At 60.0% G+C, this 27,538-nt stretch overlaps 1 protein-coding gene across 16 annotated transcripts in view; it reads right to left on the bottom strand.

Annotated features, from left to right (window-relative positions):
- ADGRB2 (adhesion G protein-coupled receptor B2) overlaps nt 1–27,538 on the bottom strand; it is a 36,195-nt gene that overhangs the window by 5,236 nt on the left and 3,421 nt on the right. For 10 of the 16 annotated variants that reach the window (XR_004521954.2, XR_004521953.2, XR_012326324.1 and 7 more), the window contains exons 2-25: nt 23,127–23,931; nt 12,206–12,289; nt 11,787–11,951; nt 10,415–10,579; nt 9,646–9,810; nt 9,396–9,563; nt 9,220–9,321; nt 8,954–9,060; nt 7,973–8,167; nt 7,731–7,799; nt 7,546–7,654; nt 6,888–7,218; nt 6,416–6,521; nt 6,203–6,246; nt 5,801–5,927; nt 5,239–5,342; nt 5,021–5,123; nt 4,181–4,331; nt 3,936–4,005; nt 3,493–3,559; nt 3,277–3,362; nt 2,874–2,972; nt 605–776; nt 191–286 (exon numbers count right to left, since the gene is read on the bottom strand). Coding sequence is in view for 12 of the 16 variants with exons in the window: in XM_033838978.2 (XP_033694869.1) it covers nt 191–286; nt 605–776; nt 2,874–2,972; nt 3,277–3,362; nt 3,493–3,559; nt 3,936–4,005; nt 4,181–4,331; nt 5,021–5,123; nt 5,239–5,342; nt 5,801–5,927; nt 6,203–6,246; nt 6,416–6,521; nt 6,888–7,218; nt 7,546–7,654; nt 7,731–7,799; nt 7,973–8,167; nt 8,954–9,060; nt 9,220–9,321; nt 9,396–9,563; nt 9,646–9,810; nt 10,415–10,579; nt 11,787–11,951; nt 12,206–12,289; nt 23,127–23,931 (3,690 nt within the window). In the remaining 4 variants the exon portion in view is untranslated. Of the gene's footprint in view, nt 1–190; nt 287–604; nt 777–2,873; nt 2,973–3,276; nt 3,363–3,492; nt 3,560–3,935; nt 4,006–4,180; nt 4,332–5,020; nt 5,124–5,238; nt 5,343–5,800; nt 5,928–6,202; nt 6,247–6,415; nt 6,522–6,887; nt 7,219–7,545; nt 7,655–7,730; nt 7,800–7,972; nt 8,168–8,953; nt 9,061–9,219; nt 9,322–9,395; nt 9,564–9,645; nt 9,811–10,414; nt 10,580–11,786; nt 11,952–12,205; nt 12,290–13,477; nt 13,500–23,126; nt 23,932–27,538 lie in introns of those variants that run through there. The other 6 variants (XM_033838979.2, XM_033838980.2, XM_033839005.2 and 3 more) reach the window with 5 other exon arrangements.

Here is a 27,538-nt window from a genome sequence, read left to right as displayed (position 1 = left end):
CTCCAGCCGCACCTGACAGCGGGAAGACTGAAGGGGGGAAGGACTTGCCCAAGGCCACCCAGCTGTCAGAGGCTGAGCCTGAATCAAACCCAGTCTCTGTTCCCTCCCTGCCATAGATGAGGCAAGTGAGGGGTCTAGGGCAGGGGGCACTGAGAACCCACCTGTGCCCTGCCCGGGCCTCCTCACTCACCAGGATCTGCAGCTGCCCGTTCTTACACGAGTCGGGGGAGTCTTCGCTCTCGTCAGCCCGGCACACGCCCATCTGGCATTTCACCACGTCCTGCACCTGGGGGCAGCAGGTGCCTGCTGGACCTGAGGCTGCCACAGGGCCCCCGGTCACGGCTGGCTGTGCCTCCCACCCCAGGCACCCGGGCGGGTGTGGAAGGAAAGAAGCGCATCCAGCCTAGGGGAGGGGGAAAAGGAGCCCCAGGGGGCCGAGGCCAAGGCCAAGGCTGCCCAAGCTATCAGCGCGCACACCAAGGGCTGCCCAGCTGGGGACCTGGTCGGGCCTCAATCTTCCCCATCTGCACCCATCTGCACCGTGGGGAGAAGCGAGAGACTGGCATGGTGTGGGGAGGACAGGGACAGGAGAGGCCCAGCCCACCTCTCGGCGCAGAAAGCAGTGCACAGCCGTGATGACAAAGCCCTGCGCGGAGTTGAAGACAGCAAAGAGGGCCTGGAAGAGGACGGAGCGGCGGTCTGTCATGGCCAGGACGGCGGACATCCAGGTGAGCGCCAGCAGGGGCAGCACCACACAGGAGCTCCAGAGCGAGGCCCTGAGGACAAGGTAGAGGGTCCGTCAGGGCGACACTCCAGGGGACAGGCTGGGCTGAGCCTGGGCCTGCACTCAGCCTGGGGCCCTTAAGCTGCCCAAGACTGGCAGGGCCCCAAATGCCAAGACCTCAGTAATGTCCCCAAGCAGGGGGGCTGAGGAGCCGGAGGCAGAGAAACAGAACGAAGACCAAGAGCAGAAAACTGGGGGACAAGGAGAGGGAGAGGGACAGACACACAGACACAATGGGACTGAGCCAGAGGCAGCATCAGCGGACAGAGACAAAGAAGGTGGAAAGAAACAGTGGGAGAGAAAAGGAGGAGGGAGACAGATACAGATGCTGTGAGTTTCAGCCACAATTTGCACAGAATCACAGGCCTGGGCCACATCCCCAGAGAGTCTGGGAGGGGAGGAGAGGAAGAGGGACAAAGAGAGACGACAGACATGGTGAGAGAGTGGATGAGACGGGCAGAGACACACAGGAAGGTTAAATCGGCAGAGAGGACAGAGGACATCACAGAGCACAAATCTTTGGGGAGAAGACGGCGGGGCGGGGGGAGGGCGGGGGGGACCAGGGCAGCAGAGGCTCCTCCCCTTCAGCTTCCCAAGGAGGAGGTGCCAGGCTCCCAGGGCCTGCTCAGAGCTGGGCAGAAAGATCATAGCTGGGGCTGGGGGTCAAAGCCAGGGTCAGGGCCAAACCCACACATCCCCGACCTCCTTGACAAGGGAGGGCAGAGAAAAAAGGCAGAGGGGCCCGGGCATCCGGGCACCAGTGCCAGCCCGCCCCCACCAGCAACAACCCACGAGCGCACAGTAGGGCAGCCTTGCCCTACTGGGCCAGGTGCCGCACCCTGCCCACTCTGCCTCATGAACACCGCCAGTGGGAGAGTCAGGCAGGGGTGGGCACAGCTCTGGTCAAGGCAGAGAGATGGGCAGGTGGCCAAGACCTGCCCTAGGAAGAGCGGTCCAGGGCTGTTCAGCCCGGCAGGGGGCGGGCACAGTGGTCTCCACAGGCCCCGGGGGCAGAGCCAAGACTAAAGAGAGGACCTGATCACAGCCACGAGGGCTACCGCTGATTAACCACCAATTCTCTGGCAGGCCCTACACCAAATACTTTTCATACATTAATCACACTGTGACCAAAACAACTCCAGTAAACAGGCATGGGGATTATTATCCCAATTTACAGATGAGGAAACTGGAGTGTGCCCAGCTGGGCAGACAGAGACAGAGCCGGGATGCAAACCCCAAGGGGCACCTCCGAAGCCCAAGCTTTTAACCACTAGTTCTGAGAGCCTGGGTCAGAGAGGCAGAGGGGAGCCCGAGCGAAAGGGAGCCTTCTGCTACACAGAGGTTCCCAGAGATGGTGCCAGCCGCCTCCAGAGGCACTGAGCTCCCTGATCCCGGAGGTGTGCAAGACAGAGCTGGGCCCCCACTGCTCAGGGAGGGTCAGCTGGATTTCTGGCCCTGAGTGGGAGGGGGGGCCTGAAGCCCTGAAGTTCATTCATTCATTCTACTCTTGTGCGGCTGGGATTTTAAGTCTCAGCAGCCCGAGGACAGCTCAGTGAAATAATCCCCTCCCTCCACGATTCTCTGTCCTCCAACTGACTGTAGGATTCAGTGCCTCTGAAATGCTAAGTCTCAGATTCTATGACAGATGATAAGACTCTATGATTCACTCATTCGAACATTCTTAGCTTCTGATTGTCTTATTCTAAGATTCTACCATTCTAATTCTAAAGTTCTATGGGCTCAAAAATTCTAAGGGTGGAGGATTCTATGAGCCTCTGTAGGTTGGGGCTGTAAGGAGGAGTGTGTGTCTGTGCCTGGATAAAATGTAAGCCGGGGCTGGGTGGGGGGCAGGGGCAGGGAGCAAGGGGTGGGCACGGGAATACGGCATTTTCTGGAAAGCACAGACATTCATTCCCGTGGCCTCTTTGCCATCACAATGTCGAGCCCTTGAGAGTGCATGGCAGTTGGCGGGGCAGGGCAAGCTTTCCAGGGCACTGGGCTGATACCCCTCCTCCCCCCACCATGGGCACTGCCCCCCCTTCTTTTGCCCCCACCCACCCACCCCCTTTCCCACGGGGGCACAACTAACATGGCGTTCCTGGCCGAGGCTGAGCTGAGCAGGGGGCTGGGGACCGCTCCACACGCTGAGCAGGGGAGGAGCAGGCTGGCCCAGGGGCACCGCTCCGACCTCGGGGGCGGCACAGACATGGGAGAAGGGGGGAGACACACAGGAAGTGGGAAGAGATGGGGCAGTGTGAGCCCCGAGTGGGGTGGGAAGGGGAGGGCAGATGAGAGAGAGAGAGGTGGGTTAGGGTGGGCGAGGGGCTGCAGCTGAGCACACCGGGTGCCCACCTTGCCTGCACCCTTGATGCCCCAAGGTCAGGGAGCCCCCGGTCGCATCATCAAGCCCTGAGTCTCCAGGAGTGGCTGCGGCCCACCCTCCCTGAAGCACTTCCCACAAGGCCAAGTCCCAGCGACCCCCCTCCCCTTACCCAGCCCTCTGCTTCTTGGACTTGTCTGAGATGCCGTCCCGAGCCATGAGCTTGTTGAAGACGATGATTCCGATGAGCATGTTCACCTGGGGGCCCGGTGGAGTGGGGTAGGGGGAGACAGGATCACCAGATGCCCTCCTGGCAGGGAAATCCCCAGGTGGAGCAGGTAGACCCCCTTGGGCCATGCCCCTCCCAGGACGCTGCAGGGGCACATACCAGGACAATGACGGCTGCTGGGCCCACGAAGGCATAGAGCAGACCGCCCTCCAGAGAGAGCCAGCAGCTGGGGAGGGGGGAAAGAGGGGGTATCAGACAACCAGCGGGCCCGCCCCCACGCTCAACCACCATCCCTCAGGGCTCCCTGAGCTGCCAGGTCACGTTACGCATGGGGCAGGGACCCAGACGGGGCGAGAGGGAGCCACTGACTGCTGCTGAGCCCCTCTAGCAAGGGTCCTGGGGCCACCAAGGCTGATCCCTGACCTAAATGGTTCTGAGAGTATCCAATCCCCGCACAGCCTTTTATAGTCAGGGAAACAGGCTGAGACGGGAGAATCTGCCCAAAGTCCCACAGCAGGAGTGGGCCAGGATCACAGCCCGAGAAGTCTGGAGCCCTATCAGGTCCACTGACTCCCGCTTCCCACCCCGGGAGGCCCACGTACTAGCTGGATGTACCGTATCCTTTGGTGCGGGTAAAGCCGACCGACACGGCCACCACCAGGGCAGGCAGACCTGGGGGAGCAGGGGAGCCAGAGTGAGATGGCCACCCGTCCTCAGGGTCCTTCACCCTCCCAGACCCCCAGCCCAGCTGACCCGTGTGCCCAGAGAGCAGGGCCGGGGCCGGTAGCTCTCTTGCTGCCCCTGCCCCCAAGGCCCAGTGACAGGGTCCAGCACGAGCCCTGCTCACCCCAGCCCAGGCAAAGGAAGCGCTTGCGGACGAGGCGGGTGCGCATCCGTCCGATGACAGCCAGGTAGGACTGCCAGGCCTCAGTGAGCACCCAGCAAAAGGACGAGAGGAAGAAGAAGTGCAGGAAGGCGGCTGTCATGGTGCACACACCCTGCAGGGAGAAGGAGAGGGAGGGAGTGGCCCTGAGCAGCCGCCAGGGTAGGAGGCGCCGGGCTTCCCACGTCCGCTGCTGGGCGCTGCCACGGCCGCCCACCTGAGCTCCGCCTCCCACAGAACCCTGCCAGGCACCCCCGTCTTCCTGCACCCACACACAGCACGACACAGGCCCGGTGACACGCACACGGCACTCGGCATCCAGGAGGCGGGCGGGCAGGCTGCCCACGCACAGACGGGGCTGGCAGGGAGGGGGACAAACAGGAGTGCCTGCCACGTCATGGCCGGGTGGGCCCCACGTCTGGCACCAGCAGGGCTGGCGCTGTGCAGAGAGGGCCGAGGGGGCATAAGGGACAGCCAACACAGATCAGACGCGGGCACGTGGCACAGGAGGTTCCGCTGGGGCTCCCACATGCCCGCAGACACGCCCAACACACGTGCGCACAGGCACTCAGCTCACGTACACGTTCACAGATGTACACAGACATCCCTCACTGGAGTACACACACCCCCTCTCCAGCTCCCTCATGTACGCTCACACACACTATCTCCCACACACACCCTCACCCAACACCCGGCTCGAGTGTCTACACACATCCGGCACTTAGTTTCATACACGCGAGCACACGCGCCATCCCCCCTTCGCCCCACTCTCACACCCCAGCCCCCCTGTGAGCCTGCACCTGCCTTGCTCAGCACCCGCGACTGGCCCACGAGGATCAGGATGTTGGATGCCAGGATGGACAGGCAGAAATTCAGCAGGATGATGGAGCGTTCCGATTTTATAAACCTGGTGGGGCACAGTGGGCAGAGACAGGGGAGCTAGCCGCCCTGCCCAACCCCGGGTGGCCGGCCACCTCCAGCCCCGCCCCCTCGTCCCCCCAACCCCCCACCGTCCCACCTACCTCCAGAAGGCGGCATAGATGGCAAGGAGGGTGAGCAGTGCCATGCAGGACACAGCACAGCCAATCACAAGGGGGACCGAGGGGGAGCCCGCCAGCTCCAGGGTCTGGGGCAGAGGGGCAGACCGTCAGATGGGTCACTGGGAGAGGGCAGCTACAGGGGTCCCATCGCCCTCCCCACCTCCTGTCTAGGACAGACTGGCACCTGCACCTGTGTCACACCCACACACGTAAGGGGACTCACCACTGCCTCCACACACGCACAGAGCAGACCCAGTCACGTACGTGGACGTGTATTTATGCTGTCACCCGCACTCTTCCACACACAACCAGACACACGTGTGTGTGTATACACATGCAATCACCCACCGCCACACACCCCTGGGCACGTGGCATCGCTGTGAGCAGCATCCCAGGGGCACAGACTTCCACGTGCAATCCCACAAGTACACCCACGCAAACGCCACGTGGGATCACCCAGATCCCCGCCAGCACTGTCACAGACGGCCGCTGGCACCCAGGAGCCTCTCCTCCGGCCCAGCCCAGGCACTTCCCTCCCGCTCACCAGGTCCTTGGGCGGCTGGGCCAGCACAGCAAAGGTGGACAGGTGCTGGCACTGGCAGCGGGTGTGGGCTGCCTGGGTCTCCAGGGTCTGGCAGCTCTCAGTGTCCCAGTCCCCTGAGCTGGCATCTCTTGGGTGGAGGGAGAGGTGGAATGAGCCCCAGCCCAGCTCCACGGCCCCACCCCCAGTGCTGGCCACTGCCCAAGGACAGGTGAAACCCAGAGCAAGGCCACATCCAAGAGGCAGGCAGGCAGGCAGCGGGAGCCACAGGGTTTGCCCTTGATCCCTTAGGCCAAGGATGGTGCCAAGGCGCCCTCCCTCTGGCCTTCCAGGCACGACATCCCCTCCTGAGGGAGGAGTCCCAGGGCTGCAGCCCTCCCCACACAGAGCCCCTGCCCAACTCACGCTCTGGAGTAGTCCCAGCTGGCACAGTGGGGATCCGTGGTGCCCTGCGGAGCAGAAGACCTAAGTGCAGCGTGGGTGGGAAGCTGCCCACCCGTGACCACCCCCATCCTGCCATGGCAGGCCCCACACAGGGCAGACCACCTCCCCATCAGACAGGCCTTCGACTGCCCTGGCTGGGGCATACCCAGGGTCCCCGCCCAGGGCCCCACTCACGTTGATGATATAGGAGAGCTCCACGGTGATGAGGGGCTCAGCTAGCGGCTGGGTGGGGGGCCTCACAGTCACTGTCATCACCCTGGATGTGACGGCCAGCGGGGGCCTGGGGGACAGATGCTGAGGTCAGCTCCTGCCAGCAGGTGCCCACACCCAGTCAGGAACCCTGAAGGTGCTTTGGATCGAGGGCAGGAGGCTACCATGGTGCCAAGGCCAGGGGAAGGCCTAGAGGTCAGCGGGGCCCAGGACTTTGGGTGAGGCCTAGAGCTCAGTCCAGCACCCCCTGCACCCCCTGTGAAGCCTCTGGGAGCTGCACGGATGTCTTGGAGAAGCACCTGTGTCCAGAGCCAGGCGAGGGGTCCCTGAGGCTGCAAATGGATCTCTCTGTGGCCAGCATGGGCTCAGCCCTCCTTCCCTTCCCTGGGTCTCCCTGGACCCGCAGCAGTGCCATCCATCCCTCCCAGGGACTCACCTGGGGGGCGGCAGGATGAGGCCGAGGGTGCGGTAGAGCACAGCACCAATCACAAAGTAGGAGGACGACTCCTCAGGGTCTGCTGGGAGGAGGCGCTGGTGGGAGTGGCCCGGGCCAGGCGGCACGGTTCCTGGGCCTCTCCCCCTGCCAAGGCTGCCTGCTGTCCCGGATGCGGCCGGCTTCCCTGGGGAGGAGAGGCTGAGCACCTCCTTGGGTAGGAAGAGGCGGTCCTCTGAGTACCGCACCCAGTCCTTCATGCCCCGGCGGCCGCGCATGGGGAACGTGATGTCGCTGGACACAGCCGAGACGGGCTCTCGCTGAATGCTGATCACTGCAGAGGACAGACAGAGACAGAAACAGAGGGGAAGGTCACAGGGGAAGAGATGAATGTGGGGGAGACAGACAGCAGGAAGGCAGATGCAGACACCAAGGTTGGTACAAACAAAGAGGCAGGGGACACGTATACAGAGAAACAACAAAGAGACGGAGCATGGGAAGAAACGTGGAGACAGAGATACAAATAAGGGGTTAAATGAGGGAAAGGCAGGGCCCAGACAGAGAGAGGAAGATAGGAAAAGCCCTCAGAAACCATCCCTCCCCCAGGGCGTCCTGGGTTTGGCCACATCCAGCACCCTCTCCCCTGCCCGCCTCCTTGTACCCAGGTTATCTGTGACAATCAGAGAGCTCTGGAAGGCCTTGAGAGCATCGCCCACCAGGTGAATGAAGTCCTCCACGACCCGGAGCAGATGCACAGAGCCAGGGGCCACCTGGGGACAGACAGGGCGTGAGGGACCAAGGCAGGGGTGGGCCATGGGGCACAAGCCTGGAAGCCCAGCCCCTCACCTGCTGAGCGTCATCCCACTTGTCCTTGTTCTCTGCGTCCACCATGAAGCTCACCACCTGGAAGAAGCGCTGGGGAGAGAGCAGTGAGTGTTGGGAGGTCCCAGCCCCACGGCGAGGAGCTTCCCCGCCACAGCCACACCTGCCATGCCCCCACAGACTCTGCTATAGGGGCCCGGCCTCCCCCTTCAATCTAGGGCTTCTGAACCTTCAGCCCTCCTTCCTCTTGACAGGGTAGAGGGTACCTGCACGTCATCAGCCGAGGGCACATAGGTGGCTCGCTTGAAGGTGTCAGTGACATTCCTCAGAATGTCCACGGAGAAGAGCAGGTCCCCACTGTAGTAGGTGCGCCGGGCCAGCAGCTCCTGCAGGCTCCGCACCACTTGCGACATGCCCTCGCCCGCCAGCATGCGCTGCCCCTTGGCCAGGTGCTCCCGAAGCTGCCAGTGACAGGTAGGCTGCTGTCACCAGAGTGTCAAGAGCTGGGACCCGCCCCTGGCCCATCCCACTCCAGTCCACCCACCACTTGCAGCCAGAGGGGAAGGGTCAGATAGAGATGCTCAAAGAGATCATGGGGAGACAGAGTCTAAGAAAGAGACCCATAAAGAGAGAGAATCCCCAAAGTTACGTAAAGACTGAAATAGGAACAGCAAAAGAAAGAAGGAGCTCAGATATAAGTATAAAAGATGATAAGCGCAGTTGAGGGACAAGGCACCTCCCTAATCCAAAGAGGCCATCACACGCTGGAGTGTAATTCGCTCGCTCTCTCAAATACGAGCTCCAAGCACAAACACAACAAATACCGGTTACAGTCAGACAAGTACACACAGGCCACGCTCGCTAACAACATTCTTACCCCATGGCAGGCCCTGGGCTGGGCACTGGGGACAATAAAAATAATTTCAACTTTGTCCCTGCCTTCAAGGAGCTCCCAGTCTCACAGGACACAGACATTGTGATGAGCACTCGTAACACCTAATGACTGAGAAGCTCAGGGGGCTGTAGGAGCACAGGGGGAGGCACTGGGGATAAGGGAAGACATCTGAGAATCAGGCCTTGAGGGATGAGTAGGAGTTTGTCAGACAAGGAGAGGCACAGCCAGGCAGAAGTGGGCACATCGTATGTACGCCAAGGCACATGGGCACGAGCAAGAATCCAGCTCCCTCCACGCCCACCAGAGTCTGGGACAGATCCTGTGTCGCCCCAGCCCAGCAGGGTGCACTCACCGACAGATACAGGTAGCGGTACTCGTGGGAGATGCAGCGGGCAAAGCTGGGCAGCCCCCAGTAGGCCACGCCCTGGGCACTGAGGAGACAGCGGCGGCTGGCAGACCCTGCAGGGGGACAGGACAGAGGGTTGGGTGTGGGGCCCGAGCTCTCACCCACTTCACTCCACACCTCAGGATGGAGGCTCAAAGAGGCTGGGGGCCCAGAAGGGAGCGGCAAGAATGGCGGGTGTGGGAGGCGTGCAGGGAGAGCCACCCGCTCCTCACCTGAGGCGTTGGGGGGGCACTTGTTGTAGATGATCTCTCCAGCAGCCGCCTTCTTCCACATCATCAGCATCACGTACTCGTCCCTGCACATCTCATGGAAGGCTGTTGGTACAGCAGAGGGGCTCAGCCAGGCCCAGGCACTTGCCCGCAAAGCCCCAGGGTCCAGCGGGCAATACCTGGACACCTCTTCTCACTGCAGGGCTTCACCTCCTCTCCGGTGCCCTCGCAGGGGTATCCCTGAGAGCCTGTGGCCTGGCACATGCGGAAACGGCGCTGCCAGCCTGTGTCACATGTCTTGGAGCACAGGCTCCACGCGTTCCACGGCCCCCACTTGCCGTCTGTGGCTGCAGAGATGGGGGGCGTGAGTGGCCCCAGGCGCCCCCTGGGCCAGGGCCACCACCTGCCGCCCCTGTGCCGCGCACTCACCCGGGCACTCAAGGTTGCCGCACTCCCGGGTGTCAGTGAGGGCCCCGGTACACGTGGCCCAGGCTGGGCCCGCCACGCTGCACTTCCGGCTGCGCTGCTGGGTCCCATTGGCACAGGACATGGAGCACGGGCCCCAGGGACCCCATTCTAGCCACTGGCCTTCCACTGCATGGGGAGACACAAGCAGGGTTGGCTGTTGAGCAAGGGTGTGGGGATGCGTCAGGGCAGAGCACCACAGGGAGATGGCATTCAGATTTGAATAAGGCCAGACCCACTGGAGAGGGGTGGAGGAAGGGGGGCTGGAGGGAGCTGGTGGTGCCTGGGCCTGGGCCTGCCTGCCTGCCACCAGCTCCAGGAACACAGGACTCCTCTCCACTCAGCACTGAGACAATAGCTCTCTTCTGGCTAGGGAAACGGGCCCCGGGCCACCTTCTGATCTTTGCCCACATGTAAGCCCAGCTTTGTGTCCCCTCACAGCCCAGCTGGCCATGAGCACCAAAGTGCTATGAACAACAAGGGTAGTCCAGGGCTCAGGGGAAGGGGCACTGGCGAGCACCCCCTTTAGATGGAATCACAGGGTGCCAACTCCAAGTAGGCTGGGCCAGGTCACCTCCCACGCTGGCAGGTAGACTTTGCCAGTCTCCCCATGCTTGGTCAAAGTTCACTGGGGTTCCCCCGGGGGCAGGGCACTGGACCTGACTTCCTCCCCTTTCCCGACCCCCACCCCGGCTGGGCAGCGCCCGCCTGAAAGCCCACGGGTGCTACTGACCCGGGCAGGCGGCCATACTGCAGAGCTTAGTCTGCAGCTCGGGACCCTCGCAGGCCTTGCCGCCGTGCTGGGGGGGCACGCAGGTCCGCATCCGGCTCCGGGACCCCCGCCCGCAGCTGCGGGAGCACAGGCTCCAGGACCCCCACTCCTCCCACACGCCGTGCACTGCAAGGAAGCACGTGGCCGGTGGCTGGGCGGCACCTTGGCCCCGCCCACTGCCCACCCGCCCACCAATCAGGAGCTCCGGCAGCTCTGCCACCGCTCCTCATTGGCTCTTCCCTGGGCCCCAGGATTCCGCCCTTTGGGGGTGGGGGGATGTGGAAGACACAGACTTCTAGTCCCAACTCACACAGGACACTGCCTGTGGACACCGGGACAGGGAGACTAGAATCAACCCAGGAGGGGAGCCAGGGGTCCTCCTCTCCTGGGGGCACAGTAAAGCCCAGGAAAGGGCTCAATATCTACCCCACCTTACCCCATCCCCATCCCTCCCCACCCCAGATCCAGAGCAAGAATCCAGCATGGCAGGCCTGGGGCAAGAGAATGCCCCTCCCCACCCCAAGCGCAGGGACACACAAATAGACACGACCCTCTACGTGGACACTGACACAAAAAGCTCACATTGGAACACGGCTTTGCCCCACCCCTTTGCAAGCTCCTGGCACACCCCCAGTTGCCAAGACCCCTTCCCAGGTAGCCCTACTTTAAGTTCCCAGCCAGGAGCTGATCTGGCCTAGGCACCACTTTGCTCCCTCAGGCGCAAGGGGCAGGACCCGCTGAAGCTGCTGAGCCCCTCCTGACCGACAGGCTGTCCCCACAGGCACATGCACATTCTCAACAACTCCATGCTGAACTGAGGAAGGCTTCAGGGTCTAGGGGAGGCTCCCTGGGGAGTGGGATAGGGAGTCAGAGGAGGGAGGGGATGGTCAGAGCTTCATTTTTTTTTTTTTAAGTGGCATTTCTTTTAGATCTTGAAGGACAAGCTGAATTTTAATAGCCAAGGTAGAGGTGGAGGGGATAGGATGAGAATAGGCAAGTGCAGGGCGGTGGAAAAGTGCAAGAGATGCTGGTGTGGCCAGAGCACAGGGAACACGGAAGGCGGTGAGGGTAAAGAGACAAGCCTTGATTACCAGGACGTAGGCATCAGGGGAGTGATGTGCCCAGAACCAAGCCTGCTGGTGCGGGCCCTGGTCTGATTCATCTGTGTCCCTGATGCCCTGTGTGGGGTTGGGCACGGTGCGGGGGGTGGGGGGACAGTCAAGTTTGCTGAATGAAAGGAAGAGGCAACCAACCATCTTTGGAAGATGAACTTGCCCGAGTCCCAGGCAGGACCCGACCCTGCAGGCAGACTGGGCGGGGAGGACGGGCATACCTGGGCAGGTGGCTGAATTGTTGCAGGGCCGGGTCTCCCGCAGGGGCCCGCTGCACAGGGTCCCATAGGGGGAGGACACGCAGGAGCGGGTCCGCACCTGCAGGCCCTGCCCACACGTCAGGGAACACACGCTCCACGGGGACCACTCCTCAGCCGCTGGGTCGCCTACGAGAGAGGGACAGGGTCGGCGGCAGGGGGCATCTCCCAAGCACTCAGTCTCATAGGAATCCTCCTACCCTGACCCCAAGTGACAGGCTCTTCAGGAGGCAATCCAGCCCTGCCCACAGGCCTCGCATGGCAGAGAGACACGACTGAGCTCCACGACATAGACACAGACAGGCACACGCCAAGCACACATGCCACCAGACGCCACAGAGTCGGGCCCCCGCCACAGAGGAAGGGAGGCGGGCCCGAGTTACCTGTCTGCGCCATGTACAGCCCAGGCTCATCTGCAGACCTCGGCCACTGGGTTTTCACCTTCGGTTCCTCTTCTGGCTCCTCACCTGGAACACGGAGGTGGTGGCAGGGGCTCAGCAGAGGCCAGCTCAGTCCCGCCAGGGTGGCACAGAGAGGGCAGCCTTGCTCGCCCTCAGCCAGAGGGTCTGGAACCAACTGCAGGCGACGCTGAAAGGGCATCACGTCCTGCCCCCTGCCCCACCAACACCATTTTACAGATAAGGAAACTGAGGCTCAGAAGGCCACGCAGGGCTTGCCTACAGCCTCACGACTGTCTTTTCCTCCTGCCTCAGCCAAACTGGGGGAGACTGGAGAGGAGTGGCCGCTCATATTACTGAGCTCTGGGAAGCTTCTGTGCCAAGTGCTGTCCCTACCTATCTCCTTAACCCTCCCCTGGGAAGTAGGGACCATCACCTCCGTTTAAAGATGAGAAAACTGAGGCCGAGAGAGGGGAAGTGACTTGTCCAAGATCACACAGCTTGGAAAGCCTCAAGTCCAGTCTCTTTCCCCTCACAGGGCTGACCCTAAGGCAGACAACAGCCAAGGTGAGCAGTTGTGACCACTCCGTAAGCTTGCCTCCAGGACACGATTCATGCCAAGCCAGGGGCTGGGCCTGGGGCCCAGATTCTGCTCCCCAAGCAGCACTGGACCGTGACCTGGAGGCACAGGTCAGAACGCCGCTCCTCTGAGACCTAAGGGCCTGGGGCAGGTGCCTCTGTCCAGCAGACCCTACTCCCCCCGCCCTGTGGCCAGCGAGCAGCAGGCTCTCTGGGATCTGCTGCTGCTGCCTCGGCCCCGCCTCACCCGGCTCTTGGCTGCCCAATTTCTGTGTCTGGTCTAGGCCTTGGAAGCACTGCCAGCCCTGGAGGAGAGGCTGGGAGCTCCCATTCTCCAAAGCCAGGCCCTCCTGCTCAGACGTGAGCTCATCAGGCCCTCTCCCACAGGCTGGGTAGCAGGGATGGTGGCAGACATGAGTACGGGGGAGAAAGACCCAGCTCACGTAGAGGCTGCTGGGCAGGTGGGATCGGAAGAGCATTTTGGGACAGGGCTCAGCCTACGCTGTCCCCAGACTAGAAGGTATTCCTCTCCCCTACTCCCAGGCCCTCTCCTATTTCTGAACACCAGGTCAGCACCGAACAGGCACTCTGTGTCGGAAGGAACCCAAGAAGGCTGTACTCTTCCTGCCCTCTGCCGCCCAGTCCAGGCTCTGCGTCTGAGAGAAAGCTCTTCCTCACCAGGCATGAAGAGTGGCCACTCTGAGCAAACCTGCTGTCCACAGGGCCCTGAGCTGCCGCTCAGCCCAGCCTCTGGTCTCATCCACTCCCGGGCCCTTCCCTCCACTTCAGCCACCAGTCCCAGGACCTGGTCTTCATCATCCCCGAAACTGCTCCACCATCTCTGAAACCTGCATCTCCCCACCCCACAGGACACCTTCAGAGTCAGGCAACCCTGGTCCCAACTGGGGCGTGGACACTGACCAGCTGTGTGACCGTGGGCAAGTGTCTTTGCCTCTCTGACCCTGTTTTCTGACCTCTGTAGAACGACACTCAGAATACCCCCTACCCTGAGGGCTGACCTCAGGACTTCCTGACAGGAGATCACGAAGCCCTCAGCACCCTGCTTGGACACGGGGCGTGCTCAGAAGGCAGCAACCATCTGGTTTATTTTCACCATCTTCCCTTCCCTCAACACCTCCACCCCTTCAGCACCTCACGTGCCACGACCCCTCAGCCCCCTGGGCCTCCTCCCTCTGAACAGCGTCTGCCATGGCTCCTGGCCTCACTTTGGGCCCCGCCTCTATCAAGACCACAGAGAAGGTGCTGGAACCATGCGTGGCAGCTCCCGAATCCCCTCACCCAGCCTTTCCACCACACCCGCTCAGCCACTCCCCAGCCCTGGAGACTGTGACAAACCGCCTTCTCCACGCCCACCCCCAGGCTGCTAAAGAAATCTACAGCTGTGCCAACTGCCGCCACGACGGATTCAGGGATGCACGTCCGATGGCCGAGCAGGGCTCCCTGCCTTCCCCGTCCCCCGCCTCGGCGGGCTGACCTCTCTGCTCAAGCCCATCTCCGCCCACTCCCTCTCTGCAACAAGCTCCTTTACAGAGAAAGCAGAAGCTATGACACGGGAGCCCCCCCACCCCGACTTCTTGCCTCACCCCTCCAACTCCCAACTTTCCTGAAGCCCTCCTCTTCACAAAGACCAGCCCCTCATCCCTGTGCTGCCTTCTATTCCTCCCGCCTACCTTCTCCGGAGGGCTCCACCCATCATCCCCTCTCATCAGCATTTCGTCAGCATTCTCCTCGCGGCAGCCTGGGAACAGATCTAGGCCCTTTCCGTTCTCAGAGGGGCCCTCCTCTGACCCTCCTGCCTTCTCTGGCTACTGCCCTCGGCTCCTCTTCACCATCAATGAGTGGTCCACAGATGGCACTCCAGTTTCTCACCTGCCACTCACGTCCTGGCTCAGATGTCACCTTGCCTGGTAAATCCACTGCAGTCTGGCTTCTGACCACATCTTCTGCTGAAACCGTTCTTGACAGAGTCATCAGTGCCCTCCTTGTTGCTAAATCCTATGGGCTTTGCAGGCCTCGTCCTGCCCCAGCCCTTGGCAGCGTTTTGCCCTGCTGACTCTCCAGCCCTGAAACACTCCCCTCCCTGACTCGCCTGGCTTCCTGCTACCTCTGCCCTGCCTCTTTGGCCGGTCTGTTTTCCTGCTGCTTCCCACGTCTGGCATCCACACTTTGTCCTGTTTTCACAGGACAACACCGCCCCCCACCAGGCTTCATTAACCCCCTCTGAATGGCTGCTCCGAAGTCGTTGCACCACCCACCGAACCTGTGCTTCACTCCTGTATAGCTTCCTGCCTCCTGGACAGGTCGCCTGATGCGGGGGGGAAGGCCCTCAAACTCAGCGTGTCCACAATAGGATCATCATCTCCTCTCAAACCTCTCAAACCCACTTGTTCCCCACCTTCACCTGGAAAACTCCTACTTGACCTTCAAAACCCACCTCAAATGACCTCTTATAGGCAAAGTCTTCCTTATCCCTCACTCCCCTGCAGAGTTGGCTGCCCCCTCTTCTACGTGCCCACTCATCACAGATGATTCCATCTGCTGACTGTCTGAATTACCCCCCATCCGAGAGCCCTTTGAAGAAAGGCTGTGTGAGCCATCTCCCTGACCACATGAACACCAGTACAGAATCCGGCCCAGAGAAACAGCAGTAAACACCAATGAACACGTTGCTCCTAGCTTCCCCCACCCCATGGGGGTCATTGGAAATGGTCGTTTGTCATCTTGAGTACCAGCTCTGACCTGCAGCCCGCCACCTAGACCACCCCAAGCTTGACATCCATTTATTAATAAGCGCTCTGGAGATGCCATTTGACCTGTTGCAAATCCAGCTCCTTTTTGGCGTCTTGGCCATTACTGTTGTGGGTGGCAACCCCTCCCATCCCTGGCCTGGCATCCAGTAAGCCCATCAAATGCGGCCACGTGAGAGACCAGCCTGACTTGCTTGTCGTGGACTCACACTGCTTCCTCTGGTGCCCCCGTCCTCTACTGACCACTCACCACCCGCTTGCTGGCCAGCCCCGCCATATAACCAGAGTGGTGGTTTCTAGAATCCACCCCATTTGAAAATCAGAACATGTCCCAGGTCCAGCTGTTGAGCCCCTCTCCTAGCCTCCTGGGCTGGACCAGAGAGGGGAAGGGACACGCCCAAGGCCACACAGCCGGGGCCTGTACTGACTGCCCTCCCCTCCCCACCCCCACCCCACCCCCCTCTGAGGATAGCCAGTTCTCCCTGCCGGGGAAGAAGACAGATAAGACCAGAGGTGTCAGCCACTGAAACAAACGTTTATTCAGCATACACCACGTGCAGGCCCCTGCCAGCTCCGGGCCCAGACCAGGGCAGGTGTGAGAGGAAGATGGGCCAAGAGGACAAGGAGGGGTCCAGGAAGGGGTGTGAGCACCCCCAGACCTCCTGAGCGTCCCACTCAGTGGGCGCCGTGAGCTGACTGGACCAGGGACTCTGATGCTCCCAGCCCCACCACCCATCAGCTTTCCCACCTGTCTGCTTGCTGCCTGGGACCCGCTTCCCCGCTCAACCCTGGATGAACTCTCAACTGTTCTGTTCTGTTCTGAATAACCCTGCAGGAGATAATTTACTACACACCTCCTATGTGCCAGTCACTGCATGCTCTACGTTACCTCATTTAATCCTCATTAGGGCAGGTTCTCCCATTTTACTAATGAGGCACTAATGAGGCTCTAAGGTCTCATCCTGGAGAGAGGCTGATGTGGGATTCGAACTCCAGCCTGCCTGATTGCAGAGGCCACTTTACGCTGAACTGCGCTGGCTCTGACAAAATGCAACTCAACTTGGACCTCCTCAGAGACGGCTTCCCTGATTCCCATGGGACGCCGAGTTACTCCCCCGCCTCCCCACAGCCCCCCACATATTTGCCTCTATTCTCTTGTTTTCACACCTCTTCCTAATTGTTCCTTTGAGCATCTATGCCCCGCCTCTGCCAAGCGAGACTGATTCTCCCTTGTAGGCTCCAAAGTGGTCCTCTGGAAGCCCAGCCCCACACGCTTGCCTGCTGAGAAACCTTCAGTGGCTCCCCACTGCTACCACCACAGTAAACCTCCGAGCCTGGCATGCTCTGGTCCCTGCTGACGTGTCCAGTCCTGCTTTCCCCTCCCCACCAGGCAGCGAAACTGTGAGGCCCTGTGGGTCAGTGGGAAGGACGTAGATTTGGGAGCCAGACAAATGCAGGTCTGATCCCCAAGTCTGCATAGTCTTGCTGTGTGCCGTTGGACAAGTCGCCTCGCCTCTCTGAGCTTAGAATTTTCCAACTGAGAATAGAGGTGACACTTCCTAATTCATCATGAGAATTAAATGATGAGAGAGATGGGTCACCTGGAGCATAATAAACTCTCAATGAAAGGAGCTGCCACTCTCTTCTTGTTATCCCTTGAACATGCAAATGCTTTCCTCCTTCCACTCATCTGTTAATGGTGTTCCCTCCTCTTGGAACGCCCTTCCTCTACCTCAATCAAATGCCACCTCCTCCAGGAAGCCTCCCTAGGATGACTACACAGAGGTCTGGGTGTGCAGGTCCCTTCTTCCGCTATAGCTGTGAGTATCCTGTGCTAATCCCTCTCCTGGCCCCTGAGGGAGGGTTTCAATCTCCCTTGACCTCTTGCACAGACGGCCCAGCTCTGAGCTGCCAGACACAAGACAGGCATTCAGCAAACACCAACTATCCCTGAGGGTTCCTCCACCCCAACCACACAGGACCACTCTGGTCTCACCCCTGACACTGGCAGGCAGGGTGGGCAAAGGCACTTTGCCATCTGAGCAGGACTGCACACACCTGCTACCCTGCCGCCCAAACTCCACATAGTCCAGCCCCCTCAGCCTCCTTTGTCATGAATGTGTTAAAAACAACCATGATAATCACCACTTCCATGGGGAGAGAGCAGTGCAATTTACAAAGCAGTCCTCCCTCCCCAGGGTCTCTGCATCCTCCCTGAGGCTGGCCCAAGAGCCCCAAGTAGGCACCAACTGATCCCCCTGAAACACCGTTCTGTCATGTCCCTCCATGGCTCCCCAGCCCCAGCAGAACATCAGGACCCCAGGGGGGCCAGGGCAGAGGAAGGTGGCTCTCGTAAATTCTAGATTCTACTTGTGCAGTCCCATGCAACTGGGTACACCCAGCCAGAATGCCAGTCCCCTTCCAATGACTTCCTCCCCAGGCTGCTGGCCTATCTGCCCAGCCTCCCAACAGAGCTAGCTGGGTCTCTGCCACCTCCCCCACATAGCCAGGAGCTCCTTGAGAGCAGGGACCGCGTCCCACTCATCCTTCTTCCCCCACGCTGCCCAACTTCCTGCTGCCTTAAAGCCCTCGGCCAGCAGGGTGAGGTCCCAGTGTCTGGGTGCAGCAGTCAGAGCCTTGGCCCCATCTCCCACCACTGGGGCTACCGTCTGGTAAAGGCTGGTCTACCACAGCCCCCTGTCCCCAGCATGTTCACACGCCACGCCCTGGCACGGGCTGCTTCCTTCACCTTGAAAGCCCTTCCCCTTGCACCGGGAAATGACTTGGGGAGGCTCACAGATGCGCCATAAAGTAACACTGGGTCATGGACTGAGGAAGTGATCCCCTTTCCAGGTCTCATTTTAGTAGAGTGACTATCTGCCAATCTGCCTGGGATAGTCTGGTTTAGGCCTATCACCCTGATGGAATTAATAGTACCCCTCCCCCCATTTATAACCTCGAAAATGTGCCGGCTCAGATGATAAATTATATGGCCAGCTCACTTTTAATCCTTCCAAGTGCATGAGAAAGAAGGTCTCCGTGCAGTCCGAGACTTTAACACATCCCCAGTACGTGCTAATTTCCCTTTCTAACAGATTGAGAGGAGGGATGAGCGTCTAGCTGGAATTTGTTGTTTCTCTGGTTATCTTCTATTCCAGATAAGTGATACTCTTTTTCCATTGATGATATGAAATTTCTTTTTAATGTATGAAATTTCAAAAGCGATTCGATTTAAAGAAAAAAATTCACAGGCTAGTGAATTCCTATTCACTCCTCAAAACCCAACTCAGAATCACCTTCTTTAGACCAACCTCCCACCCCTTTGTGGTTTAATCCCTCACTCTTCCTCCTCCCTTGACATCCAGCACATACATTCATACCTATTACGCTGAGTTATGACAACACACAACTACTCACCAGGGATTTACCATGTGCCAGGCACTGTGCTAGGCATTAACCCGAATTCTCTTGCTTAATCCTTACCATTGCTCTTTAGAATAACTCCACTATCCCCATTTTATAGGTGATGACATAGGGATGAGGAAACATGCCCGTCGTCACACAGCTAGTCAGTGGTGGGGTCAGGGGTTGAACCTGGGGCTGGGTGACCTCAGCCTGTGGCCCTGACCACCACTGTACACTAGTGGTCACTCTCCCCCACCAGAGGGCAGAAGGTGTGTCTGCTTCACCTCGGATCTCATTCACTCAGAGCCACTTGAAGGCCTGGTGTAAACTCCATTCTGATAAAGAAATGAAGACGTGTGTGATGGATGGGCTGGGACTCAGTCCCCTTTGAGATGTCTGGGGGTGGGGGGTGGGGTGGTCTGTGCCCCACTCCCCATCCCATGATGGAGCACACAGATTTCTGGCAGCAGAGATCTCGGCTGGAAGGATCCTCTAGGAATCGTACCACATGTGCTAGGTCTTCCCCCACCCCACTCTGAGAGAGGCCCTGCCTCCCCAATGTCTGCACCCCAAACAGTCAGGTAAGGTAGGGCCTCTCTTCCTGCCACCAGACCATGGTCAAGGAGAAAGCCAATCGAGGACTGGGTCAGGCAGGTGAGAGGCAGCTTCCTAGAGGAGACAGGGCTTGAGTTGTGCTTGGAAGGATGGGGCAAAGGATAACCCAGGGCAAAGGGCATTCCAGGTGAGGGAAACAGCCCAAGCAAAGGCAGGGAAGCCAGAAAGCAGGGGGTTCTGGGGCCAGTAGGAGCCCCAGTTGAAAGGGTGGGAGAGAACCAGAGGGAAAGCAGGTGGCAGCTGGGTCAGGGGCGGGACTGGAATGCCAGGCTGAGGAGTCTGGGCCACGTTGGGGAGTCCCTGGGGGCTGAATCAGGGAAGTGACACACAGACAACGGGGGGTCCTGAGGCCCCAAGGGGGTAGCGCCTTGTCCAAGTCACACAGCAGCAGTGGCAGAGGGGGGATCTGAACCCATTCTTGCCTCCCAGGCCTGACACTCAGGGGACCGCAGGGTCACCTGGTGCCCATGCCTCTGGAATGGAGCCTGGATGATGGAGATGGTGGGCTAGTAGCCACCAGCCAAGGGTGGGACAGTGCCCCTGGGGGGAGGCAGGCAGTGTGGCAGAGGAGGGAGGGGGCCGCAAGAGTGAAGGACACTTTCTCCCAGATGTCACCCCGCACAGCCACATCTCAGGATTGGAGGGTCAGCAGGCAGGAACTGCAGGTTGGCGACCGGCTCCCTGTAGCTGGGCTCTGGAGCTGGTACCAATTCTACCACCTGCCTTCCGGCCCCGGCCTCGGCCAGCCTCCGTGCCTGTCCTCCGTGGAGCTCCTTCCTGCCTTCCTTCCCTTTCTTCCTCTCCCCCCACTTAACAGATTGCGGCAGCAAGATGGCACAAATTTATGGCTCAACTCACCAAAAATAACAAGAGATTTATCAAAGGCAGTTTGCGTGAAATTAACAGGCGTCTGTACCCTCTTGTCAAACGCACTCAGCTCTGAGGCGGGCCCAGGCCCTCCGCTCCCAGCCTCATGGCTCTTCCAGTACCAACCCAGCTCCACCCCGCTTGGCCTTGCGTTGATCCTACCTGGGACGCCCCAGAGAAGCCGAGCACAGCTCCCCTACCCCAGTGCCTGGCAGAGGGGCTGGGATGAGGATCTCACCTGTTCACCACCATCCCACCAATCTTGTCCTCAAGCTGGCAGCTCCATGTGCCAGCCAGTTCTCCTGCAGCTGGTACGTGTCCAACTGGCCCAGTGGGAAGGAGGTGAAGGGAAGCATGGAGGCGAGGCCAAGGGCTTGGCCAAGGTGGTGCTGCCACCAGGCACAGAGTGCTCCAGGCCCTATGATGCCACTGGCCCTCAGATGCCCCCTGCCGCATGGAACAAACTGAGTCGTGTGCCCATCATCTCTTGCCCCAGAGAGGGTGGGCAGAAGGTAAGAGGTGGCAAAGAGGAAGAATCTCTTGCCTGCCAAGGGAGAGGAAGGGGCCGTGCCAGCCCAACTCTGGGCACCAGTGTGCCCTGTGAGCCAACGGCTGACGCCACTTCCCCACCACCCCTGCCCCCCACAACTCCCTACAAGAGCCCTCCCTGCAGGCCAACCCATGGAGCAGCCTGGCAATACGCCAAGCAGGACAAGGGGCATGAGCTGGGAGCCCAGGGCTCCCTACTCAGAGAAGATACCAGGCTTCACACCCAGGGACAACCAGGGTCTAATCTCCACCCATCCTCAGTCCCAGAGGCCTCTGCAGAGGCTCTGATGATGGTGGGAACAATGGTGCCCTTCCCATCACGAGCCCACTCTGACCCCTAAAGACACCCCGGCTACCAACCAACTCCCGCTTCCGACTTCAGCCAAGCCCAGCTGGCTGCTCCTGGCTCTGTGCTCCACCTGGCAGCCTGCCCAGATGGTGCCCACCCAGGAGGGCAGAGCCTCACTCCATCCACTGTGGACCACTGGGCTGATGGACCGCAGAGAAAACCAGACAAAAGAACCCGCCCTCTGCCGAGCACAATGGGGGAGGCCCCCACAGAGTGACAGGCAGTGGCGGCCAGGCAGGAACAGTCATAAACCTCCTGATATACGCCTGGCGCTCTCCGCCGATGTTCCACAAAGAAGCAAAATTCAATTTCTTCCTGCAGGCACTAAATCCCAGGCCAGCCTCCAGGGCCCGTAGCCTGCCCAGGGCCTGGCTGTCACTCGGATGGCTTCATCGACTGCTGTGAGAGGCCAAGCTGGCCTAGGGGAGAGGCCAGAACAAGGCCACTGGGCACTTGCCATGGATGGGTGTGATGCCAGATGTCTCATGAGGGAGGCTGAGAAGCCTCTTCCCCAAAGCCTTGGGAGAGGATACTGTCATGATAAACACCTCCCCTAATTAAACCAGGGCTAGCTCCCCGTTTTACAGACAAAACAACTGATGCCAGAAAAAAGGATCTACTCAACGTAACAAAGACAGTTCCCAACTTTCGGGTTCTGTCTCCAAAGCAGGCATGGGAACAGATCACCCCCCTCCAGTACTCCTAGCAGCCTTCACACGAGAGCCCCTGTGTTCTTTGAAAGCTCTCAGCCAGATCCAGATGCCCCTCTGACCCACCCCTGCGTGACAACCTCACAATGGTAGGCGAGCACCTGTTATCCCAAATGGGGAAACTGAGGCCCAGAGGGGCGGGAACTCCCTGTTAGTACCAGAGCTGGAAACCAGATCCCAAATCTGCCTCCCTCCCAGCCCGACGTCCTGGGCCCCCTGGCCAGTCCCTGGCCCAGCCCTGTTCAGCAGACACTTAGGACCCGGCCAAGGATCTTGGGGCCTTGAAGCTGCAGGAAGGAGGGTCGGCAGAAGGTGGCCGTGGCTGAGGGAGCTGGGTGGGAGCAGAAGCAGGCAGGACTCAAGGGCTTGAAGAGCTTTTGCCCAGTCAGCAGGAAGCTCTAGCAGCTGGCGGCCTTGGTCCCATAAGACGTGGGCCCAGAGCGGGGGAGACAGGGGACGCTGGGAGCTGAGCCAGGCCAGCCCTCCAAGGCAGCCTCGAAGCTCAGGCCTCTTCACCCAGGCACATTCTTCTGTGCCTTCCTCTGCCCTGACCCTGGGGCCACAGCCAAAAACCACTGACCCGTGTGGGCAGGAAGATGTCCCTGCGCCCTGCCTACTCCAGCCTCCAGGCACACTTGTCAACTTGCAGCGCCAGCGCCTGCCGCCGTCATTCCCAGCTTTGGGCCTGTATATACGCTGCTCCCTCTGCCTGGAGTGCCCTCCACTCCTCTGGCTTGGCTTGCTTCCACTTGTCCTTCTGATCTCTGTTCCTGTATCACTTCCTTCAGGAAGCCTTCCCTGACTGCCCAGGTAGGGGGTCCCTCCTGGGGTTTATCACACTGCATTGTCTATGGGGGTCTATGCCCCCATTCATCCACCCAGACTGCAAACTCTTCAAGAGGGAGGTCTGACCCCAATCCACTTTGGTGACCCCAACACCGGGACAAGGCTGGACCCAGTGGAGACACTGGTGAACAACCACATGAATGGCCCAGTATCCGCCAAGATGGGCACCATCAGCCCTCCAGACACACCCACCTCACCTGGGCCCTGCTCAGACTCACCATATCTCATCTCTGTGGTGAACAGGTCATTGCTGCTCCCCGAATGCAAATCGGCCTCGGCAGGTGGGGCTGGGCCCCCAGGCACCAGAGCATTGGACAGGGTGTGGGCAGCAGAAGGACCCGGAGGCGTGGTGGTAGCGGGGCTGGCCCCTGTCTCACCAGGGCAGCTGCAGCCCGGCTGGGCAAAGCCACAGGCCCTGCCAGCCGCACGGCCGCACTCCTCGCTCCAGCGACACAGGACGCCGCAGGTGAACTGGCTGGAGTTATTGTTGTTGATGAGCAAGACCTCGACGAAGCGGAAGGCCAGGGCTGCGGGCGCCAGCAGGCGCGGGGCCTCCGAGGGCTCAGCTGACAGGCAGAGCTGCACGAAGTTCTTGTCGAAGTGCAGGAAGGTGAAGGGGCCCGAACCGCCGCACAGCTCCAACCCCGCGGCCTCCTCCTCCTCCTCTGGCCGCCCCAACTCCGCCCGGGCCTCCGCCTCGTCGGGGCTGGGCCGCAGGCAGGTAAAGTTGACCAGGTAGTGGTCCAGGGGCAGCAGGCGGGGGGCAAAGTGGGCGCACACCTGCTCCTGGCGGTTGAAGCGCAGGTAGAGGGAGTACTTGGTCGGGTCCGGGTTCTCCAGGGTCCAGGAGCAGCCCGAGGCGATGGTAGGAAAGAGGTCCTGCAGTGAGAAGGCCCCGTAGAGCACGCCCGAGGCCAGGGCAGAGCAGGCGCTGGGGGCGGGGTCGAAGGCGGCGGCCAGGCGCAGGGACAGAATCACAGATAGTAAGAGGGGACAGGCTGGGGTCATCCTATGTCCCTTGCCCTGTGGAGAGAGACAGTGGTCAGTGGCCCCGGGCGCAGCCAGCATGGGCTCTGAATCTCCTGTGGCTAGCTGCAGGTCGTGGGCCTTGTGGTGAAGACTATGTTCTTTTAAGTCACCCAGGTCCACTTATGTGAGCTTAGACAAGGGACTTGACCTCTCTGAGCCCCTTACTTGAGAAATGAAGGCCCTCAGGAGAGCGTCTGCAATCTCGTAAACCCTTAAGAAACATGAGTTGTGACTATTATTCCGTGGTTCCTCCATCGGTCCCATCAACCACCAGCATCTCGGCCTGACGTTCAGATCCGGCCCCGGCCCCACCACGCAACTTGTACCCTCCAGAACTGCTGCTCTCAGCCGCAATGTGTCGTGATCAGCTGTGAGGCGTGGCACACATAATCCAGAGGTAATTGTCGAAGTAGCGATGTTTGACAACGATTTGCTTTTTTATAAATCACAGCAATTCAAGGTTATTCCCAGAACAATGTCATTCTCACTCACTTGCTTTACTGAGTGGGAGAGAAAGGGGAGGAGTTACCGCTGGTGTGCTGGGGACTGAGCGCAGCCTGAGCCATGCCCATGGGAGGGCATCGCAAGTGTGAACGTCATGACTATCGCTGCTGTGGATTTCCTGCTGGAAACAGGGGGAGAGGCATCTGCAAAATGGGTGCAGTTGTTCCCCTCTAACCCCTCTTCCCCTCCCACCATGGTGTTATCCTCCAAGGCCTGGCGCAGGGCCTGCTACCCCCGGGGAGGCCACCAAGCCATTTCCCTCCTCTTAGCTCCCACAGCCCTTTCCTGAAAGTTTGCGTCACCCAATCATGACCACTAGCCCTTGCTATGTCGCCAGGGCTAGCTCACTCATCTCATGAGTCTTCAAGCTCCTAGGAGTGGAGACCAGCGTCCGTTGATTTCTAACTGCCCCCAAAGCACTAAGCTGAGCTCCCAGCAGCTGTGCATGTACTCCAGGTGTGGAAGGGCAACCAGGACCCAAGTTGACAGACACACAAAGCAGTCACGCCAGAGTGGACAAGGGATGGGGGGGGGGGGCGCTGCAGGTGCCTCGCACCTACCAGGCCAGGGCAGAGCCACTGCCCACAGCCTCCGCCCCAGCTGTCCAGGTAGTGGAGGGTAGTGCCCAGGCTCAGCCCCGCTTCCAGCCCTGCCCCCAGGCGGGGTCCACGCTCCCTCCCTCCTCCACGCCCAAAGCATAGCTCACAGCACTGGATGGGCCCCCAGAGCCTGGTTGTTCCGCATTAGAGGAGAAAAGATGAGGCTCTGAGAAGGGAGGCAATCTGCTCAAGATCACCTCAGAGAAGCCAGGCTGGGACTGGAGTCCAGGACTTGAGGCCCCAGCCCGGGCTCTCCCGCATCCACCCATAGCTTCCTGCTCTGTCCCCTTCTCTGCTCCTCACGCTCTGGGAACTGAATCCCAAACGTAGGATAATTCACAGGGTGTGGCTAGATAGAGCCAGGACACAGCTGCTCCCCAGGGACAGGTTTTCCCATGGCTGTTCAGGAGTCTAAAGAGTGGTCAGAGGTGGGGGGGGGGGTGGGTGGGAAAGGAATGAGAATCCCAGAATTCCAATTCCTGTGCAGCATCCAGGGAACTCCTCGCTGGCCCAGATCCCACGTGCTGCCACTCTGAGCCAGGCCCAAGCCCCAAGCGCAAACGCACATTTGCCCCTCCTGAGCCACAGGGGGGTGGGGAGGCAGGCTCTGGGCAGGCGCATTTACAAGGAAGGAGCCACACCACCCTCCTCCAAAGACCTGCCTGGAGTTTTTCAGCAGAAGCCAGTATAGGCTGTGTCTCCTCTGACCCGCACAGAGCTGGAAAAGGGACCAGACCCCTGGCCTTCCCACCCCACATCATGACGGTGCCAGACCGTTCAGCCTGCCCAGCCTGCTGCAGCACCAGCAAAGCCAGCGGCTCATGATGAGTGACACCCGATCCCCCCGCTGCCCCCAATTATTTCTAAGCAGGCTGCAAAATTCAGGCCATGGCCGTAGCTCAGTGGAGGCGAGGTGGGGCCTCATTATAACTGGCCTTGTCTCCCCCACTTAGAGCAGGGCAGGGAATCTCCACGCACAAACACACCGACACCCCTGTGCCCTGCAGACATGCACACAAAAGCACGGATGCACAGACACGTGTGTAGCCAGGCATTCTGCCTGTGGAGAGATACACATGCACACAGACATGCACAGAGATCGGAGTAAACCACAGATGAGTGAACTCAATGCACACGAGGTGCGCACACTCACATGTACAAGGCTGTCAAGAGCCAGACACTCATACACACGTGCAGAGATGCAAATATACTCTCTAGTGTGAACACACAGGTATTTGGGTGTTTGAAGCTCAGCATATGACAGCTAAGCATCAGGCAGGATCTGATCTGCTGCTCCTTCCTTGGTGCTCCTGAAACTGAGGGCTCGGGCCCCCAGCCCCATCTCCTGGGCCTCCCCTGCTCCCTAGTCCGTAGCTCCAACCCATCAAGAAGCACTAGGTGCATATCCCACAGAGCCACAGCCTGGCTTCTCCAGAACTGAGCCACCCCCCAAACCCTGCCCAAGCCCCGTCCTCCACTCAGTCTCCTTCAGACACCTCCCCTCACATCAGTTCTGGAATTACACCCTGGGTGTATGTGACTCTCACTGTTCCTGCTGTGACATAAGACCTTCTAGGGGCCCCTTTTTTATATCAGTCTCCATCCACAAGATAAGGCAAGGAGCCCAATTCCAAGCTGAGTCAGAGACCGCCTCCCCTGGGAAGGGACCTAGAAGGATCCTGGCCTCACAGGCAGCTCAGGTGGTTATGAGCCATGATTAGCCTCCCTGAGCCTGAGTTTCCCCCTCTGTGGAGTAGGGACATGATCCCTGCCCTCAGGACTGCATAAACCTTCTCATTCAGCCTCCTGGTGAGTTCCTAGCACAGAGCCTGCCCCGGGGAGAGCGCTCACACCATCCTTTCCCCTTCCCCCTCCCTCTTCTCAGAACCTCACAGACTCTCCTGTTTCCTGCTGAAGTTGAGGTCGGTACCTCTGAAGGCTCTTTGGGTTAAACCTCAGAGTAGCTTTGCCACCTGCAAGCCCAGGAAGACCACAGACCCTTCCACGCACAGAGCTAGACAGAAGGGGTATGGAGGTCACCTCCGAGCAAGAACTTCCTGGGTCAGGAGGCTGATGGAAAGGATAATCAGTAGGCCACCTCCCTCAGGACCTCTCTGGGAAGAGATGGGTGAGGAGCTCAGTCTCAGTCTCAGGATCCCCCTCCTCCAGCCACAGGCCCCCTTCACCGCATGCCCCCCTGCGCCCCTCAAACCTGAGACTCCCACCCTCTCTCCAAACACATTCATGCCCCTTTCCTCCCAGATCCCGCAGGCCTGGGCTTCCCTTCTGCACCAGTGAGGGATTCCGAGGCTTTCCAGCAGCTGGAAGGGCCAAAACAAGACTGGGGTGGGAGGAGGCATAGGACGTAGTGCGGCGGGGAGGGGCACCTCAGGGCAAGGGCTGGGTCTCCGGGATCCCTGGGATCGACCCCTAGCCTCCCGCTAGCTGAGAGCAGGGGCGCCGCGCGGCGGGAGCCGGGAGCCCCGGCCGCGGTCGGG

Source organism: Tursiops truncatus, chromosome 1, assembly GCF_011762595.2.
Source record: "Tursiops truncatus isolate mTurTru1 chromosome 1, mTurTru1.mat.Y, whole genome shotgun sequence".
Taxonomy (NCBI): Eukaryota; Metazoa; Chordata; class Mammalia; order Artiodactyla; family Delphinidae; genus Tursiops; species Tursiops truncatus.
The sequence above is the reverse complement of the archived record's forward strand: the minus strand, read 5'-3'. Positions and strand labels throughout refer to the sequence as shown.